Source organism: Pseudonaja textilis, chromosome 1, assembly GCF_049901715.1.
Source record: "Pseudonaja textilis isolate UNSWEBS1 chromosome 1, rPseTex1.2, whole genome shotgun sequence".
NCBI classification, from domain to species: Eukaryota; Metazoa; Chordata; class Lepidosauria; order Squamata; family Elapidae; genus Pseudonaja; species Pseudonaja textilis.
Genome location: NC_141990.1, coordinates 2,868,247 through 2,887,208, shown reverse-complemented (window position 1 = coordinate 2,887,208; position 18,962 = coordinate 2,868,247). Strand labels below are relative to the sequence as shown.

Genomic DNA, 18,962 nt, shown 5'->3' with positions numbered 1-18,962 from the left:
ATGGTTTTTATTTCCTTTTCACGAGGTCAGAATGGTTGCAACCCCAAGAAATGCTAAGGAGGCAAATCACCCCGCTAAAAAGAGAGATCCGCCCGGTCGCAGGCGGGGAGCCGTTAATGAAGGAGGGCAGGGGTGCTTGCAGAAGGCAGAGGAGCCACTAATTGGGGGTCAAATTAGTGGGAAGGAGGCCCCCCTCCCCACTGGGCTTTGCTCCCACGTGCTGCTTTTAGCGACCGAGGGCTCTCTCCGGCAATCATCTGAACAAGTAAAAAAAAAAAGTTAGCTTAATTGGCCGCAACTTTTCCCGAGCATCTTATGACTTAACAACTCCAAGTATTAAGTTTTTTTTAAAAAAAAATTGTTTCGTGGCCTCCTCCACGTTTCAAGAAAGCAGGAAATTATATATATATATATATATATAATTTTCGGGATAGTTTGCAAAAGCAATTATTTTGTAGGCACAGCGCCACCTGCTGGTGGGAAAAAGGACCAACTGGACACCTGGCGCTTTGCACTTGTCATAAACGGGAACCAGAAGACCAGGCATGGTCTTCGACTTACGCACCGCGTGTGTGGAGCCCAACCTTTCCGCCGCCAAGCGAGATGGTGGTTCAGTGAGGTTCCCCTCCCTTGTTGCGACCCCTTCCTCACCAGGTTTGTGAAGGGAATCCCTGCAGTCATTAAGTGAGTCGTGCGGTTGTTAAGCGAATCTGGCTTCGCCGTGGTCGTGGCTGGTCAGAAGGTCTCAAAAGGGGATCATTGTGACCCTGAGACGCTGCAACCGTCGTAAATATGAATCAGCACCTGAGTTTTAATCACGTGACTGGTCAAAAGTGTGAAAAACAAGTCGCAGGTGTGAAAAACGGTCGTAAGTCACTTTTCCGGTGCCGTCGTAACTTTAAACAGTCACTGAACGAACTGAAGGACTATCTGTGTGTTGCTTTTTTTGTTTTATTTTTAAATTACAGGCAGTCCTTGACTTACAACAGTTCGCTTAGTGACCATTTGAAGTTACAATGGCATTGAAAAAGGGGACTTACGACCATTTTTCACACTTATGATCTGTTGCAGCCTGCCCAGGGTCACGCGAGTGACATGCGGATGCTTGATTCACATTTACGACGGTCGCAGCATTCTGGGACCACGCGATTCCCCTTTTGCGACCTTCCGACAATGGGAGAAAGCTGGATTCACTTAACGACTGGATGACTAATCGAACGTGGCAAGACAAGTCATATGAAATGGGGCAAACCTCACTGAACCAACGTTTCACTTAGCAACATAAATTTTGGGGCTCAGTCCTGGCCGTAACTCGAGGACCACCTGCGTAAGATACCCAGAGTCACTGCAAAGTCCAGCCCCTTCCCGTGACTGTGGGAGGCGTAAACGAAGCCCGTTGCCGATTTGCAATCATGCAGATCGATGGTGCCAGGAGCAGCTGGGTCGTGAGCGCACTCACCGTCGGTGTTGCAGGTCAGTGGAATGTTGTGGACAGTCCGTAGCTTGAAGCAGGATCCCATCAGGTACTGCAGCTCCACAGAACTCAGCACAAAAGTCTGGAGATCTAAGGGGAACAGCAAAAGTTTAGCGAAAAGCCAGAAATACATTGGTTTTCTTTTTGTGTTGTTACGGGTCACCTTCAAGAAGTGAGGGGAGCTGAATGTCAACTCATAAAATATTTTTATGGTCTTTTTAGAGCTGCCAACAGAAAAGGAGGGGGGAGCAGTGCAGCAGCTTGGAAATCGAAAGTGCATTCCACACATAGTTGTTCAGAGATAGTAACTAGGTGACTGAAGTTTCTGCCACGCCAAAATTCTAACTGGAGAGCATGATCGATGACTCTGGGCTATGGATGCATCCCATTGGAGAATAGGAATTAGGATTACACCCAGGGGGTGCAGGGGGGAAAACCAGGGTCAAGGGTGACAATGAATGATGTGCCTCAGAGTCGGCTACACCCAGGCAATGCCAGACAGTTTAACTCCCAATAAATCCTTTTGAAGTTTTGGAAGTTTGGCTCGAGACTCCTGATTTAATTGGGGGTAACTGTCGGAATCCTGACTGTCTGTGTGTGTGTGTGTGTGTGTGTGTGTGTGTGCTCATAAAATATTTCTATGCTTATTTTAGAGTTGCCATGAAGAAGGGAAGAAATTTGAAGGAGCAGTGCGGAGGTTTAAAACCGAAAGCGCATTCCATTCTCATCTTGCAAAGATGGTAACTAAGTTAGACCGGAATTTCTGCCCTTGAAAATTCCTAATTGGAGAACATGATTGATGACTCTGAGCTATGGACGTGTTTCGGTTGGAGAATTCCTTCCTTCTTAAACTTGACCCCTTCCGTCCTTCTTTTCTTCCTCCCTCCCTTTTCCTCTTTCTCCTTCCCTTTGTTCCTTCTTAAACTTGACCCCTTCCTTCCTTCTTTTCTTCCTTCCTCCCTCCATCCCTCCCTTTTCCTCTTTCTCCCTCCCTTTGTTCGTTCTTAAACTTGACCCCTTCCTTCCTTCTTTTCTCCCTCCCTCCCTCCCTCCTTTCCCTCCTTCCTTTCTTCTTTCCCTTCCCTTCCCTTCTTGTCAGGCACAAAAGATCAGGTGGAACATAGGAATGTCCAGTTAAACTGATGTATTGATAAATAGCTCAGGCACAGAAATGTTCTCAACTAATATAGTCAGTATCTGCTTAAGAGTTAGTTAAGGGTCGAGGGCGCCGGAGGGGAATTGGCTACGCAGGGATTCTAGGCTGGTTCCTCTTTTGACTCCACCCCTAGATTCTGCCACTCCTCCTCCTACACCCCCGGACTCAAAGATCAGCCTCCACGGACACCCCTGAAAGGGAGAAAAATCGTATTTAACACGCCCACGAGTCTCAGAACTCAGTCCTGGTTCTGTGGACCGCCAGCTGAAAAACCACAAGGGTCCTTAACGGATGGGGGGGGAGGGGCGATGTTCGATCGATCACATGACCTGCCTTTTTTTTGCAGTTTCTGGATTGCTTCCCTCCATTCTGACCGTTCGTAGTCCGAGGACAGAAGGAACAGGTAGCTCTGAAAAGAGAGAGGCGGCTTCGTCAAAGGGGCGTTGCAACCTCCTAGGAGCAGCCGTGGGGTCCTTGGCGCTCTCTGAGCTCCATTGCCTTGCAGACGTTTTCGTGACCCAGCTAGGGAACAGCATCAGTGCTAGAAGGGATGGAGGTGTGTGGAGAGGAGGGAGGGGAGGATGAGGAGGGGGAGGAAGAAGAGGAGGAGGGGGAGGAAAAGGAAGAGGAGGAGGTGGAGGAGGACTATGGGTTGAAATGCTCTCTGAGCTTGGTGGCTTACTTGCAGACATTTCATAGCCCAACTAGGGAACATCATCGCTGCTAGAAGGGATGGAGGTGTGTGGAGAGGAGGATGGGGAGGGGGAGGAGGAAGAAGAGGAGGAGGAGGAAGAGGAAAAGGAAGAGGAGGTGGTGGAGGAGGACTGTGGGTTGAAATGCTCTCTGAGCTTGGTGGTTTACTTGCAGACATTTCATGGCCCAACTAGGGAACAGCATCAGTGCTAGAAGAGGGAGGGGCTTGCAGAGAGGAAGAGGAGGAGGAGGAGGAGGAGGAAGAACAAAGGTACTTTCTACACAGCCCCCCTTCTCGTCCCCAATCCCCACCCGGCCTTCCTTACTTTGCCATTGCGGTTGTGGATCCGCAACGGGATGGAGGGCGAGTTGAGCAGCAGCCAAAACTCGTTGTCAAACATTTTCTTCTTCAGGCGCTCCATGGCTCGGCTCTGGCCTTTGTTGGCTTTCTGGGGAGGAAGAAGAGGAGGAGGAGGAGGAGGAAGAGGAGGAGGAGGAGGAGGAGGGAGGAGGAGGAGGAGGAGGAGGAGGAGGAGGAGGAGGAGGAAGAAGAAGAAGAAGAAGAAGAAGAAGAAGAAGAAGAAGAAGAAGAAGAAGAAGAAGAAGAAGAAGAAGAAGAAGAAGAAGAAGAAGAAAGAAAGAAAGAAAGAAAGAAAGAAAGAAAGAAAGAAAGAAAGAAAGAAAGAAAGAAAGAAAGAAGAGGACTTCAGACCGTTGATCCAAACCTCCCGGTTGGACCCTCAGCCAAAAGGGCTTTAACCCCCCTCCTCGCTTCTGTCTCTCCGCAAGGAGGACTTAGGGAAAAATGCGCCGAGACCAGTAAGAAAATACGAACTGAAAATATGACGATGAAAACGAAGCAGCATCAGAAATAAACTCAAGACGGCCTTTTCTTGATCCTCTTTCATACCAGTAGCCCTCAACTTACAACAGTTCACTCTATGACCGTTCGAAGGTACAACCGCACTGGAAAAAAAAGGGACTTACGACCGTTTTTTCACACTTAGGGTCCTTGTGGCAACCCCTGCGGTCACACGATCAAAAATTCAGAGCCTTGGCAGTTGACTCGTATTTATGACGGTCACAGTGTCCTTCTTTTGCGACCTTCTGACAAGCCAAGTCCAAGGGGAAGCTGGATTCACTTAACAAACGAAGGCTTTGCTGGGCTGGAGTATTCTGACCCAAACCTGGTTCCAAGGAAACCACCATGAAACAGGTAACAGCAAAACCTTTTAAGGATTCTTTACAAATTCCGTTCCTTCCCGGTTCAAAGGCCGTTTCAAATTCATTGTCCCAGATAAGAACGAGCCTTGTCAAGGCTGCCAAGAACGCTGGATAAAGTTGCCAAGAACTATTTCAAACACAAAAAAAGTCTCCAAACACAAACTAAGAGAGTCCGAACATCCACAAAGCTCGAGTGCAAAAACATCTTTGCTTCCTGCAAAGAACTCCGGTTTCTCAGCTGGCTTTTATCTCTTGAGGGAGGGGCCAACACCTTGCAGCCTTACTCCCGAGTCGCTGGTGCTGCTGTAGCTGCTCTTCCCTTCGAGCGGCCCTGCGCGCACGCGCCCTGGGCACAGGCTCCTCGGGGGCCTCTTCATCGCTGCTGCCAGCCTCCACAACCTCCGAAGGCAGCCTGCCACTCCCTGATGGTCCTGGCCCCATCCCTGCATCCCACGCGGGCTCCTCATCTCGGTCCTCGCTCTCTGAGACCTCAGCCGTCCTCACCTGCTGCCGGCGAACCACAGCAAGGTCCCACAAGGGGAATCATGTGACCTCAGGACACGCGGCCGTCATAACTGTGAACCGGTTGCCAAGGGCCTGAGGTTTGATCACGTGACCCTGGGGAGGCTGCGATGGTCGTAGGTGTGAAAAACGGTCCCAAGCCCCTTTTTTCAGTGCCGTCGTGACTTTGAGCGGTCGCTTAAACGAACGGTCGTACGTTCGAGGACCCCAGCACCTTTCTCTATGAAGTGGGACTAAGCCGCCCGCCCGCCAGCCCTCCACTGACCTCCTTCTGCACTTCGCTCTTCATGGAGGAGATCTTGATCTTCATGTCTTCCAGGTCGTGGTCCGGCATGGCCTGGACGTGTGGACACAAGTCGGACTCTTCCAAGGACGGGAAGACCAGCTCCGCCAGGGGGATGTACCACTTGCACTCGTACTGCTGGTTTTTCCTGCACAGAAAGACCGCCGAGCTTGGCCTGGGACGACTCTAGAACCCTCCGGCCCAGCCCAAGGATGACCGAGGACCAGCCTGCCAACAGGTCGGGGATGGGAGGCCACCCGGGGATCCCAGAGGGCCCACTTCCCTATTGTTGCCAAGAAAAATACGTTCTGTTCTGTTCTCTTCTTTATTCTGTTCTCTGTTCTCTGTTCTCCCTATTCTATTCTACTCTACTCTATTCTGAATTCTATTCTATTCTATTCTATTCTATTCTATTCTATTCTATTCTATTCTATTCTATTCTATTCTACTCCATTCCATTCTAATTTCTATTCAGAGGGTTGGACTAGAAGACCTCCAAGGTTCCTTCCAACTCTGTTATTCTGTTCTGCTCATTCTATTCTATTCTATTCTATTCTATTCTATTCTATTCTATTCTATTCTATTCTATTGTTGTGTTGTGTTCTATTCTCAATTCTATTCTGTTCTGAATTCTATTTTATTCTGAATTCTATTCTATTTTGAATTCTACTCTATTCTATGTCAAATTCGATTCTATTCTGAATTCTATTCGATTCTATTCTAAAATTCTATTATATTTTGAATTCTATTTTATTCTATGTCAAATTTGATTCTATTCTGAATTCTATGTTAAATTCTATTCGATTCTATTCTGAATTCTATTCTATGTCAAATCCTATTTGAGCCTACAGTATTTTGAATTCTGTTCTAATTCTATTCTAAATTCTATTCTAAATTCTATTCTATTTTATTTTAGTTCCTTTCCTTTCCTTTCCTTTCCTTTCCTTTCCTTTCCTTTCCTTTCCTTCCTTCCTTTCCTTCCTTCCCTTCCTTTCCTTTCCTTTCCTTTCCTTTCCTTTCCTTTCCTTTCCCTTTCCTATCCTATCCTATCCTATCCTATCCTATCCTATCCTATCCTATCCTATCCTATCCTATCCTATCCTATTATTTCAAATTCCATTCTATTCTATTATGTTTCTGTTTCATTTCTGTTCTGTTCTCATTCTGTTCTGTTCTGGTTCTATTCCCTTCCCTTCATGGCTACCCTGCAACCCATCCTATGGGCTCCTGTTATGCCGAGACTCACCCAACGCCCGTTTTTTTCAACTTGGCGCAGAGTAAAACGTCTGTGAAAAGGAAAACGTGGCGCAGCTTGCGAGATCCTTCGGCCACCTCAACCAAGAACCCATCCTTGACCAGCTGGCGGTTCTGCAGAGGAGGGAAAACAGTCAAAAACAAACAAACAAACAAACACATCATACCCCATAACTCCACAAAAGGCCCTGTGGCTTTTTATATATAGGACAGGATGAGTGGTGCGATGGCCTAGAGGTGGAGCTCTCGCCTCAGAATCCGGAGGCTGTGAGTTCGATCCTTGGTAGAGGCAGATATATTTCTCTCTCTGGGCACAACGAGAATTTATCTGCCTGACAAAACTCCCCACTGGCAACAGGAAAGGTATCCGGCCAGGAAACACTCAGTTCCATTCAGTTGCTCAGACTCCACCCCTCAAGGGATTATGGAGTCATTAAATGAGGAGGACAGGATAGGACCTGTTTAGGATAGCATGCTCAGAGGCTATGGGGAACTGGGACCTCTGAATGCCGAGGATGGGCAGAAAAATTGCTCTGCCCTGTTTTGAAAAAGGGGTTCAATTCTAGGATGAATTACAAAGAGGCCCCGATTCACAGCAACGGAGGGGTGGCTTCAGCCATCAAATTCATTTCCATAAATATTTAACTTTACCTAGCCGTCCATTTCATTTCAAAGCGATTGTAAACATCATACAACAGCCCAATAAATCCCCAATACATTAAAAAAAATAAATTACAAACCACTCATTTTTCTTGTTTTCACTGCGTCATCATGCGGTTGGGTTAGGGTTATTTATTCCTGATTATTTTAATGCATTTATTTATTTACCGGTACCTATTTATTTATTTATTTGTATTTATTTATTCAATTTACAGGCTGCCCATCTTACTTCAAAGTAACTGATTTATTTCTGATGATTTTAAAGCATAGATAGATGAGAGAGAGAGAGAGAGAGAGAGAGAGAGAGGGAGATCTTCCATCTATATATATAAAAGCGAAATTACCCCTCACGCATCATCACAACATCTCCAGAACTGTAAAGCCTACAAACTTGAAATTTGGCCCATACGTTCCTCTTGGCTTCTAGGTGCTCACTAAGAAAGGATTTTTCGAAATGACCATCAGAGCATTTAGAGTATTTCCTATATTATTATTATTATTATTATTATTATTATTATTATTATTATTATTATTATTAACACGCTCTGATGCTAAGGAGTTCGACTCCCCCTCCCCACCTGAAGAGAACTCTCTTCCAAATGCAAAACAGAAGCAGAGGAGTTTCAGTTTCACAGCATTAAGCAGCTTTAGTACAGAACAGTTGAGCTAAGCCCCGCCCAGGCTCCTTGCTGCCTCCTTCTTGCTCACACAGCAAATACTCTTTCAGTTTCCAAACAGCCCTCGGCTCTCTCACCCACTGACAGGACACTGGTAGGCAGAGGCAGAATTTTCCCCCCCCTTTATTTTCCTCCTCCAAAACTTGCCCGCTCACATAGTTTCATAGGGAAGCACGGGTATCGAGCTAGTATAGTTATACGTGCTTTAAAATTATCACAAATAAATCAACATATACAGTTACCTGCTAAATTATATAATTTCATACATTTTACATAAAATGTAGAAAAATAGATAAAGATAGATGAAGATACACAGATAAATGGATGATTGACTGTAGTATATATAGATATATATACGTGTGTATGAATATATATATATATATATATATATAAATATATGAGCGCGCATGTGTGTACATATATATGTGTGTGTACACACACACACACATATATATTAACACGCTGTAACTGATGTTATAAGCTTGCCCAGAGTCGCTTCAAAATGAGCGGCCAATAAATTTAATGAATGAAATGGATCCTAAATCAATAATCGTTATTGAAAATTGTAGAGTTGTAATTGCAGGAATGTCCCTATCTTGGATGGCAAACCTCAGATAAAGAACGTTTACAAGCAAATACAACTCAGGCGAACAAAGTCACTAATCTAAAGGAGGATTAGAGAGAGGAAGTAAACATATGTTAGACTTTAACTAGAGATAATTAATTGTGTTAATTACTATTATGCTAAACAGTAACGAAAGTTAAGCAGTAACCAAAGTTAACCAATGTTGGAGGATTACTAAAAATGTGTATGAATGCAAGACTAGGCTCCAGTAAAGCTCATCATGATTCAGTTGATCATGATCAAACGCCTCGACTGCCTCGTCATTACAACAGAAAATTAGTTTTGAAAATTACAAATGTTAACGGAGAAGCCTCAGAATCCTACCCTCGCCGTCTCATCCCCTTCCCAAAGAGCACCGCACTCATCCTGATATCTCACGGACAGCTTATCTTGACCCTGGTGGGGCCTCCAGCCACAGGGGCAGTCTATCTCGAGAATCTTGGCAAATCTCCACCTGGGGAGGAGGTCTGCTTTGCTGATGGTTTTTTTTTGGGGGGGCCCTAAGTTGGTCCACACAGAGAGTCAGGGACATCCCACCCCACCCACAAAAAAAAGCCTCATCACAACACAACAGCCTGCTTGCCTCTCCTTTCGGGGTAGTGACGGCCGTTCTGCGAGGATCGATGTCCTCGTTGATGCTGGAGAGGAAGTTCTGGGATATTCGAAGGGCGTCTTGGAGGAGCGGGTAATCAGGGTGATCGGTCGGCGTGTGCTTCAACAGATCCTGGGATCCCAAAAGAGAATTTTTTAAAAACAACCACAACAAATTATTGAGGTTTTTCAAGAAGAGATTGGACAGTCCCTTGTCTGAAATGGTATAAGATCTCCTGCTTTAGCTGGGGGCTGGACTAGAGGACCTCTGAGGTCCCTCCCAAGCTCTATTCTGAATTAATTAAAATGGCGGGAGCTTGACCCCTGGAAGCTTTCAAGGAGACACTGGACTGCCATTGGTCAGAAATGGTCATGCCCCTGTTGGAGACTGACTCCCCTACAGCCAGTGGAATTGTACTGGTGGTACTGGAGGAGGCTGGGGAAGGGCAGAGGCCGGCTGGGCAGTTGGAGGAGGACCCAGGCGCATCCCTTCTCCATCCTAGGGCACGCAGGGAGGAGAGGATAAGGGAGAGACATGGTCTACGGGGGAGGAGAGGGCCTTGATCCCCTTCATGGGCTGCAGCTGTGACAACTGGACTAAGAGGACAAACGCGTGTATGGGCGAGTGCTGGAAACAAAGTGTGGAAATATCTCTAGTTTATTGTTCCTCTCTTGAGTTTGGCGTCTTCAAGCCCTTATCTTGCCTGGTTTGTGTCGTATTTTACTCTTTATAATTTAAACGGCATTTCCTCCTTCTTGTAACTGGTTGTGGGGGAGTTTTTTGTCTCCCGTCAAGGATATTTGGAGCTTGGAAGCAAAGTGAAGGAATAAAGGGGGCTTCACATGTTTTTTTTGTGTGTGACTGTGTTTATTTTGTATACTGCAAAATGGAGTAGGGTCTCCTGCTTGGGTGGGGGTTGGACTAGATGACCTCTGAGGTCCTTCCCAGCTGTATTCTGAATTAAATTTGCCATACGTCCCTCCGTGATCAGAAAGAGCTAGGTAGATTTCACCCCCTCACCCCCCCCAATTCCCTGTGGGGGTTTTACTCACTTGTAAAACATTGGTGCTTCGAGCAACTCGGTTTATAGGTTTATAGAGCAAGGCTACAAACGAGAGAGAGAGAGAGAGAGAGAGAGAAATAACAGTCAGCGTAAGGAACAGGTAAGGAGGCAGAATTAAGAAACAAATCAAAAGTTCCGAAACGAGTTAAAATTGCAAGATTTAGCCCAAATCCTTATTATGCTGATTCATAGCAAAAAAACAAAGAAAAACCGCTATTTAACCACATTAAAAATGGTAAATAGGTAGTCCTCCACTTATGACCAGAATTGGGACTAGAATTTGACAGACTAGAACCCTGGGCCATATCTAACAAAATGAAATTCAATGTAAAGAGTAAAGTCTTGCACTTAGGCAAGAAAAACCCAAACGACACCTATAATAGACTGGGTGAAACCAGGCTCAATAGCAGGAACTGGGAGGGGGATCTCGGAGTCTTAGTGGACAACCAGCTAAATAGGAGCCGATGTTGTGCAGCAGCAGCCAAAAAAGTGAATGCAATCCTAAGTTGCGTTAACAGAGGGATACAATCGAGATCAAGGGAGGGACTAATATAAAGCCTTAGTAAGGCCACACCTAGAGTCCTGCATCCAGTTTTGGTCACCACACTATAAAAAAGATGTTGAGACTCTAGAAAAAGTGCAGAGAAGAGCAACCAGGAGGATGAGGGGACTAAAACATGCAATGAACGGTTGCAGGATCTGGGCCTGGCTAGTCTAGGGAAGAGAAGGACCAGGGGAGACAGGATAGCATCTTCCAATATTTGAGGGAGGGGCTGCCCCAGAGAGGAGGAAGGAGTCAAGCTATTCTTCAAGGCACCCGAAGGCCAGACAAGAAATAATGGATGGAAACTGAACAAGGAGAGATTCAACCTGGAAATAAGGAGGAATTTCCTGACAGACAGAACAATCAACCCAAGGAACAGAAGTTGCCCTCGGAAGTTGTGGGAGCTTCATCCCAAGAACCTTTCAAGAAGAGACTGGACTCTCATCTGTCAGAAATGGTGTAGGGTCTCCTGCTTGGGCAGGGGGTTGGACTAGATGACCTACAAGGTCCCTTGCAACTCTGATTATCTGTTATCTGATTTGCAGGTTCTCCGAACTGGGCATAACAACCGGTTGTGTAGAACCGATCCAAACCGGTAGAATCCCACCCCCTGTATCAATTAGTATTATTAGAGCTGTTAATTTATGTATATTGTTTGTATTATTCTTAGTAAATGGGACAATATTTTTATGGTATTAGCTATACTTTTTATTTTTTGTCCCACCTAGCCATTCCCACCGAACCGGTTGTAAAAAAAATTTGAATCCCACCCGTGTTTAACACGCACGCACACTCCCAGCCTGGGAAAGTTTTCTGCTAACAGCCGAGTACAACGTTGGGCTGAATTCCGGCTCTGTGGCGGATGGCCAGGAACGCCACCCGAGATGCGGAGAAAGCATTGTGGGACTTTAAATCAAGCTGCTACTCTACCCTAATCCTTGTCAAAAGGGTGACCGCATTCTTTTTATTTTTAAAATTCCCATGACGTCATTTCTGGAATCGAATCCGCTTTTGCCGAGGGGAGGACGGAGGGAGAGCCCCAAAAATTTAATTTTATTTCCGCGTGGGAACAAAACCCGGGATTTTCCCGTGCTTTTCTTCAAACCCCCCCCCAAAAAATTCCTCTTCCCCAAGGAAATTTGAAACAGGGTCGAAAAGCGGAGCGAGGAGCTTGTACTACAGGAGGTCGTCAGCTTACGGTGGTTCACTTAGTGACCGTTTGAAGTTACAATGACACTTTATTTTTTTTAAAAAAGGGACATGACCATTTTTCATCATTTTTCACCGTTACGCCTGATCCAAATTCAGAGGTTTGGCAGCTGGTTCGTATTTATGACGGTCCCTGATGGAGGGGGGGGGGGTTGTCACGTGATGATCCCCTTTTTTGCGACCTTCTGACATGCAGAGACAACGGACGAGGAAGATTCACTTAACAACCGCGTGACAAAGTTAACTGTCTCGCTTAACAACGGTGGCAGAAAATGCCGCAAAACGGGGCAGGGGGGGAACTCACTGGATGACCATTTCACTTAGCAACATAAATTTGGGGCTCCGTTGTGGTTGTAAGATGAGGACCACCTGCAATTCAGAGCGGTCCTTGAGAATTCTGGGAATTGGAGTCCATGCGTCTTAAAAGTGACCACTGGTTTACGCCAAAAGCAGACTTGCACACTTGGACACCTGCTAGTTTCTGGTTTCTACGAGACACAACTTCTCCAGTAACATCCAGCCTTTCTACACACCCACCCAGAATTAAAGAGAGAGAAAAAATATCTTTCTTAAATTTATACACCGACCGTCTCGCCACTGGGAGAGATTCTGGATTTTTGGGAGAAGAGTCAGGGGTCCTGAAATAAGCTAAGAAGAAAATCCAGCCCCCTGGGGCAGACCAGGATACCCATTATCCAGTGTCCCCCTCTACCACTGCCAAGAACTGACCCCCAGCAGAGGGAGGGGCAAGGGAGCCAGGGTTAACACGTGCTTTAAGAGGGGTGGGCTTCCGCTCCCAGAATCCCCCAGCAAGCCTGCTTTAAGAGGGGAGGACTTCCACTTCCAGAATCCCCAGCAAGCCTGCTTTAAGAGGGGTGGGCTTCCACTCCCAGAATCCCCAGCCAGCCTGCTTTAAGAGGGGTGGGCTTCAACTCCCAGAATCCCCAGCCTGCAGGTTTTAAGAGAGGTGGGCTTCAACTCCCAGAATCCCCCAGCCAGGTTGCTTTAAGAGGGTGGGCTTCCACTCCCAGAATCCCCCAGCAAGCCTGCTTTAACAGGGGTGGGCTTCCGCTCCCAGAATCCCTCAGTCTGCATGCTTTAAGAGAGGAGGACTTCCACTCCCATAATCCCCAGCCAGCCTGCTTTAACAGGGGAGAACTTCCACTCCCAGAATCCCCCAGCCTGCATGTTTTAAGAGGGGAGGACTTCCACTCCCAGAATCCCCAGCCAGGATGCTTTAAGAGGAGGACTTCCACTCCCAGAATCCCCCAGCCAGGATGCTTTAAGAGGGAGGACTTCCACTCCCAGAATCCCCAGCCAGGATGCTTTAAGAGGGGAGGGCTTCCACTCCCAGAATCCCCAGCCAGGATGCTTTAAGAGGGAGGGCTTCCACTCCCAGAATCCCCCAGCCTGCATGTTTTAAGAGGAGGACTTCCACTCCCAGAATCCCCAGCCAGGATGCTTTAAGAGGGAGGACTTCCACTCCCAGAATCCCCCAGCCAGCATCCTTTAAGAGGGGAGAACTTCCACTCCCAGAATCCCCCAGCCAGGATGCTTTAAGACGGGAGGACTCCAACTCCCAGAATCCCATTGCAACCTTCCCCTCACCTGGAACTAAGCCCCCGCCCCCAATTCCCATAGACGAAAGGGAAAGAAACGGATGCTACCCAGGACGAGGGGGCGGCAGCGGCCAAATTCCCCCCACCACCACTTGGCTGGTGGCAAAACGGGGTCCAGCCAGGGAGCCCCCTCCTCAAATCCCCCACCGTTTTCAAACAAAGCCGCTTCTTGCATCGCCTAGTCCCGAACAGCTGCCAAGACAGTCCCGGTCCCCCCGATGTCACGGGAGTTGTGGGTCCCCCAACCTTGAAGGAGACGGGGGGGACACTGAATTCTGCCCCCTCCCCAATTCCTCAACCGGACCCCAATTGGAGCAAGAGAAAGGGACAAACAAGTCACTGTCACGCCCCCTTTTTTCCGTCCATCCCGGCTTTGTCGAAGGGCTGGATGGAAAGACGCAGCCGCTGGGGTGGGGGGTGGGGGGCGTAGGAGACCCTCGCCCCTCTTCCCCAATTCCCCAACCACTGGCCGAGCATTCCCCCCCCCCCCCAAGTTCTTCACACACACCCCCAAAATCCTGCTTAGGAGCGCCCCACGAGGAAAGGTGGAGGAGGGAACAAAGAAACCGCCCCAAGTTGGATAATCCAGAGCCAGGTGAGAATTGGGGGAGAGAAAGAAGACCCTTCCTCATTTCTACCCCTCCCGCCCCACATTGCAAAGAGAAAGCCTTCTCCCCTCACCCTCGAGTTTGGGGGGGTCAACCTCCAACAAGGCAAGGCAAGCCCCCTTGAGAAGGGATACCCCCTCCTTCTCCAGTCCAACAGCAGCTCCCGGGGGCGAAGGAGAGGGAGGGGAAGGGGTCACTGTCCAAAGCCCCCACCCACCGCCCCCTACCCACCGTAGGTGCAGTTACAGCAAAAACGGACGATGAGCAGGATCTCCATGGCACCATGGCGGTTATCGGGGGGTCTGTTGGCTCCGGAGGTGGGAGAGCGCGAGAGAAAGAGGAAGGGAAGGCAGAGGAGGGTGAGGGGCTGCTTCCAGACGCCACCAGCATGCCAAGCAGGGAAGCCCCTCCTCTCTCTCTCTCTCTCCCTCCCTCTCTCTTTCTCTCTATCTTCCTCTCTCCCTATTTCTTTCTCTCTTCCTCTTCTTCTCTCTCTCTTTCTCTCTCCCCCTCTTTCTTTCTCTCTATCTTTCTCTCTCTTTCTATCTTCCTCTCTCCCTATTTCTTTCTCTCTTCCTCTCCTCCTCTCTCTCTCTTTCTCTCTCCCTCCCTCTTTCTCTCTCTATTTCTTTCTCTCTCCCTCTCTCTTTCTATCTTCCTCTCTCCCTCTCTCTCTTTCTTTCTCTCTCTCTTTCTCCCTCCCTCCCTCTTTCTTTCTTTCTCTATTTCTCTCTTTCTCTCTATCTTACTCTCTCCCTCTCTATTTCTTTCTCTCTCTTTCTCTCTCCCTTCCTCTTTCTTTCTTTCTTTCTTTCTTTCTTTCTTTCTTTCTTTCTTTCTTTCTTTCTTTCTTTCTTTCTTTCTTTCTCTTTCCTTCTCCCTCCCTTTCTCTCTCTTTGTCCCCTCTCCCTTTCTCCCTCCCTCCCTCTTTCTGTCTCTCTTTCTCTCCCTCTCTCCTTCCCCCTCTTTCTCTCTCTCTCTTCTTTCTCTCTCTCCCTCCCTTTCTCGTCCTCTCTTTCTCTCTCCCTTTCCTTCTCCCTCCCTCTTTCTCTCTTTCTCTCTCCCTCTTTCTTTTCTCTTTCTCTCTCTTTCTCTCCCTCTCTCCTCCCCCCTCTTTCTCTCTCTCCCCTCCCCCTCTTTCTCTCTCTCTCTCCCTTTCTTTTTCTTTTTCTCTCTTTCTTTCTTTCTCTTTCTCTCCCTCTCTCTCCCCCTCTCTCTTTCTCTCTCTTTCTTTCTCTCTTACCAGTTCCTGCAACCAAGGATCTCATTCATTCCGACCCCCCACCCCAAAAAAAGACCAGACAGGAAAAGGCAGACAAAGGATGGGGAGACCCCACCTGACACCCCAAAGCACAACTCCTTCCCCACCTCCCACTCCCACCCCACACCCCCAAAAGAGGAGATCAGAAGACGGTTACCTTCCATGGTGACAAAATTGTGAGTCCCTTTGACTTTCAGCTCCTGTAAGACGGAAAAAGTCAGCAAATCCCAGCACGGCAACGGGGGACCCCACCAAAAGGAAGCCCCCTCCCCCATGACAGAGGACAAATTGGGGGGGGACATTGAGGGGGACACCGGCCTCAATTGAAAGATCGAGGCAGTTTTTTCCTAACTTGGTCCTTTTCTTATAATTTCGCAGGGAGGAAAAAAAAAACCAAAATTTAACTAACTCCCAGCCAGCCAAAGGAGTAAGGGTCTCGGAGGGCGCGCCAAAGGGACTTGCAACCACAGGAAACACCAAGAGCTGCAGCCGAGGCCAAAGACACCGGGGCCGTGGGGGGAGGGTTGGACTAGATGACCTCCGAGGTCCCTTCCGACTCTGACTATCTGTTATCTGACAACATTTGCACACAAGTGGAAACAGGGTATGGGAAGGTAGGATGTTGAGAGTCCTTACATATTCAAAGTCCTTATATATTTATATATATATAAATTTAAAAAAGGGACCGAGAAGATGTGCATTTTTTACACGATTGAAAAAAATATTCTGCAACATTTGCAGAATCATAACTGGTAAAATATCCCTTTTGTTGAATCTTATTTTTTAATGCTTTATGGAGTTTTTTTCCATTTATATATAATACCAATACTTATTAGACAGTGCAGTGACCTTATATATACATTTATGTATCCCGTCTAAACTTTCAATGCACAATACTTTCATACCCTCATATCTATTATATACATTATTTACATTTTCTATTCTTAAATCTATTGTCAATCCAAATATACCATGTTTCCCATATTGCATTTTATTCCGTGCCTGCTTTCCCTTTTAATTCCATAGTTAATTTGTCCTTTTCCACGCACTCTAAAATCTATTTTTTTAATAAGGGATGAGGATTCCAAAGCAAATCTGGTATACAGGCGGTCCTCGGCTTACAACAGTTCATTTGGTGACCGAAGTTACAACATCACTCAAAAAAAATTGATTAACAAATCAGGACTGGTTTTTTTCCACTTATGACCACTGCAGCATCACATGATCAAAATTCAAATTTTGGGGCACTGACTTGTATTTACAACGGTTGCAGAGTCCTGGGGGGGTCATGTGATTCCCTTCTGATGAGCAAAGTCAAGGGGAAAAGGCAGTTTCACTTAACGACCGTGTCACAAATTTACCAACGGCAGTGATTCACTTAACAATTGTGGCAAGAAAGGTCGTAACATGGAGCATGCCGGGAGGAAGGAGAAGGGAGTAACTTGGCTTACGAGAGAGGAAGCGGCCATGATTCCCCTCATCGGTTGCAGCTGGGGAGAATAGTATATAAGAGAGACGATTACAACACAGCGTTGCCAGAAGCAAAGCGTGTGTTATTTTGGGCTGAAGTTATCTTGGTTGGCATCCTTCCAACAGACTGTGCCTTGTTATCTCCTTGAAGTTGGTAATTATTTAATCTGGTCCATTGTGGAATTTCCTTCATTGTAGTTTGTTTGAGTTTTTTTTTTATTTCACCTCTATCTGCTTATTAAGTTCGGACTGTATTGCTTTCTTTTGAAGACTATTTTTGAGTACCTTTTATCTTCAACTGAGAATTATTGAACAGTGGGGCTAAGTTGGAGGCATTAAAGGACATTTATTTACATTTTGGATTTTGTTATGTTTGTGTTACACTCCTGGTCATCACACCTAACCTTGGCAACTTGAAGACTGTGGACTTCAACTCCCAGAATTCCTCAGCCAGCCATGTATGGACTTCAACTCCCAGAATTCCTCAGCCATTGTATGGCTGGCTAGGGAATTCTGGGAGTTAAAGTCCATAGTTCTTAAAAGTTGCCAAGGTTGGATGCCTCTGTGTTTAATATTAATAATGACGCTCCTTCTTCTGTTACCAATTTTTAATGCTTTCATTTTCTGTTTTTTTAATTTTAAAAGCTTGTACCACATTATTGTTAATACTGATATCTTTAATAACCAACTTTTTTTTTTTAAAAAAGAAAGATTAATCTCTTGTTACTGGCTCAGCCTCACAAGCTGGTTGCAGGTAGTCCTCGACTTACGACCACAAGGGAGCCCAACATTTTTGTTGCTAAGCAAGACCGATGTTAAGTGAGCTTCCCCCATTTTATGGCCTTTCCTGCCACTGTTGTTAAGTGAGTCACTGCAATCGTTAAGTTATTAAGATGGTCGTTAAGTGAATCTGGCTGCACCCCTGCGATTGACTTTGCTTGTCAGAAGGTCGCAAAAGGGGATTGTGCGACCCCTTTTGAGACCGTCATAACTATGAGTCAGTTGCCAAGCATCTTTTGATCACGTTGCCACGGGGAGGTTGCAGCGGTCATAAGTGTGAAAAGCCATCACAAGTCACTCTTTGCACTTCCATTTTAACTTCAAATGGTCACACAATGAACTGTTGTAAGTCGAGGACTTCCACTATTATGACATTTCACAGGATTTAATAGTCTTCCCTGAAACTCACCTCTGATATTTTCTGGAACTGGGTGTTACCCTGGCTGCATTTTTCAGCGGTCTCTAGTGCAATTTTATAGTTGTCCACAAAAGCCTTGTAAACCCCCAGTTGCGTAGCCTGTGGCAGAGAGAAAGAAAATTAATTGGGAGGAAAACTGTTGGAATACATGTTAGCAGGCGTTTTGTATTGCAAGAACTACATAATTATATTCAGCCAGTAGATGGCAGTGTTTAGTGTGCATCTGTGGTTATAATAATCTATGGTTTCTCTGTGTTCTAAGTAGAGTTTTCTGTTTCCTATTACAGCAAAAACAGTTGAGCAGGAAAGCACATGGTGATTGTACTCTTTGTTTGCTCTGTGGTGCTACATATAAACAGAATTTCTAACAAAAACCATTTTGAAGTCAACAGGAATGAATGCATTCACATGCCAGTTTGCAAAACCAAAGTCATCACAAATTCGTTTAGAGGTCCTTGATTTACAACAGTTTGTTTAGTGACCGTTGAGAGTTAGAATGGCACTGAAAAATGTGACTTATAACCGTATTTTCACAGTTACAACCTTTGTAGCATCTCCATGATCATGTGTTAACTTTTGCCAAATTATGACCACATGACTCTGGGGATGCTGCCATGGTTATAAGTTTGAGGACCAGTCATAAGTCAGTTTGTTTCAATGCTGTTGTAAACGATCACCAAACAAGTAGTTGTAAATTGAGGTCTATCCATAAAGCAAATCAACAAGCCAAGTCCATGGGGAATCCATATTCACTTAAGAACCATTATAAACTTAACAATTGCAGTGATTCACTTAACAACAAAGAACAGGAAAGGTTGCAAAATGGGGCA

General features: G+C 46.3%; 1 protein-coding gene across 2 annotated transcripts in view; it reads right to left on the bottom strand.

The window, feature by feature from the left end:
- ABR (ABR activator of RhoGEF and GTPase) overlaps positions 1 to 18,962 on the bottom strand; it is a 146,019-nt gene that overhangs the window by 80,457 nt on the left and 46,600 nt on the right. The window contains exons 5-13 of one of the 2 annotated variants that reach the window (XM_087924469.1): positions 18,124 to 18,231; positions 15,622 to 15,664; positions 10,213 to 10,265; positions 9,152 to 9,292; positions 6,599 to 6,720; positions 5,335 to 5,500; positions 3,650 to 3,772; positions 2,964 to 3,039; positions 1,460 to 1,564 (exon numbers count right to left, since the gene is read on the bottom strand). In XM_087924469.1, the coding sequence (XP_087780595.1) occupies positions 1,460 to 1,564; positions 2,964 to 3,039; positions 3,650 to 3,772; positions 5,335 to 5,500; positions 6,599 to 6,720; positions 9,152 to 9,292; positions 10,213 to 10,265; positions 15,622 to 15,664; positions 18,124 to 18,231 (937 nt within the window). Of the gene's footprint in view, positions 1 to 1,459; positions 1,565 to 2,963; positions 3,040 to 3,649; positions 3,773 to 5,334; positions 5,501 to 6,598; positions 6,721 to 9,151; positions 9,293 to 10,212; positions 10,266 to 14,434; positions 14,553 to 15,621; positions 15,665 to 18,123; positions 18,232 to 18,962 lie in introns of those variants that run through there. The other variant, XM_087924473.1, reaches the window with a different exon arrangement.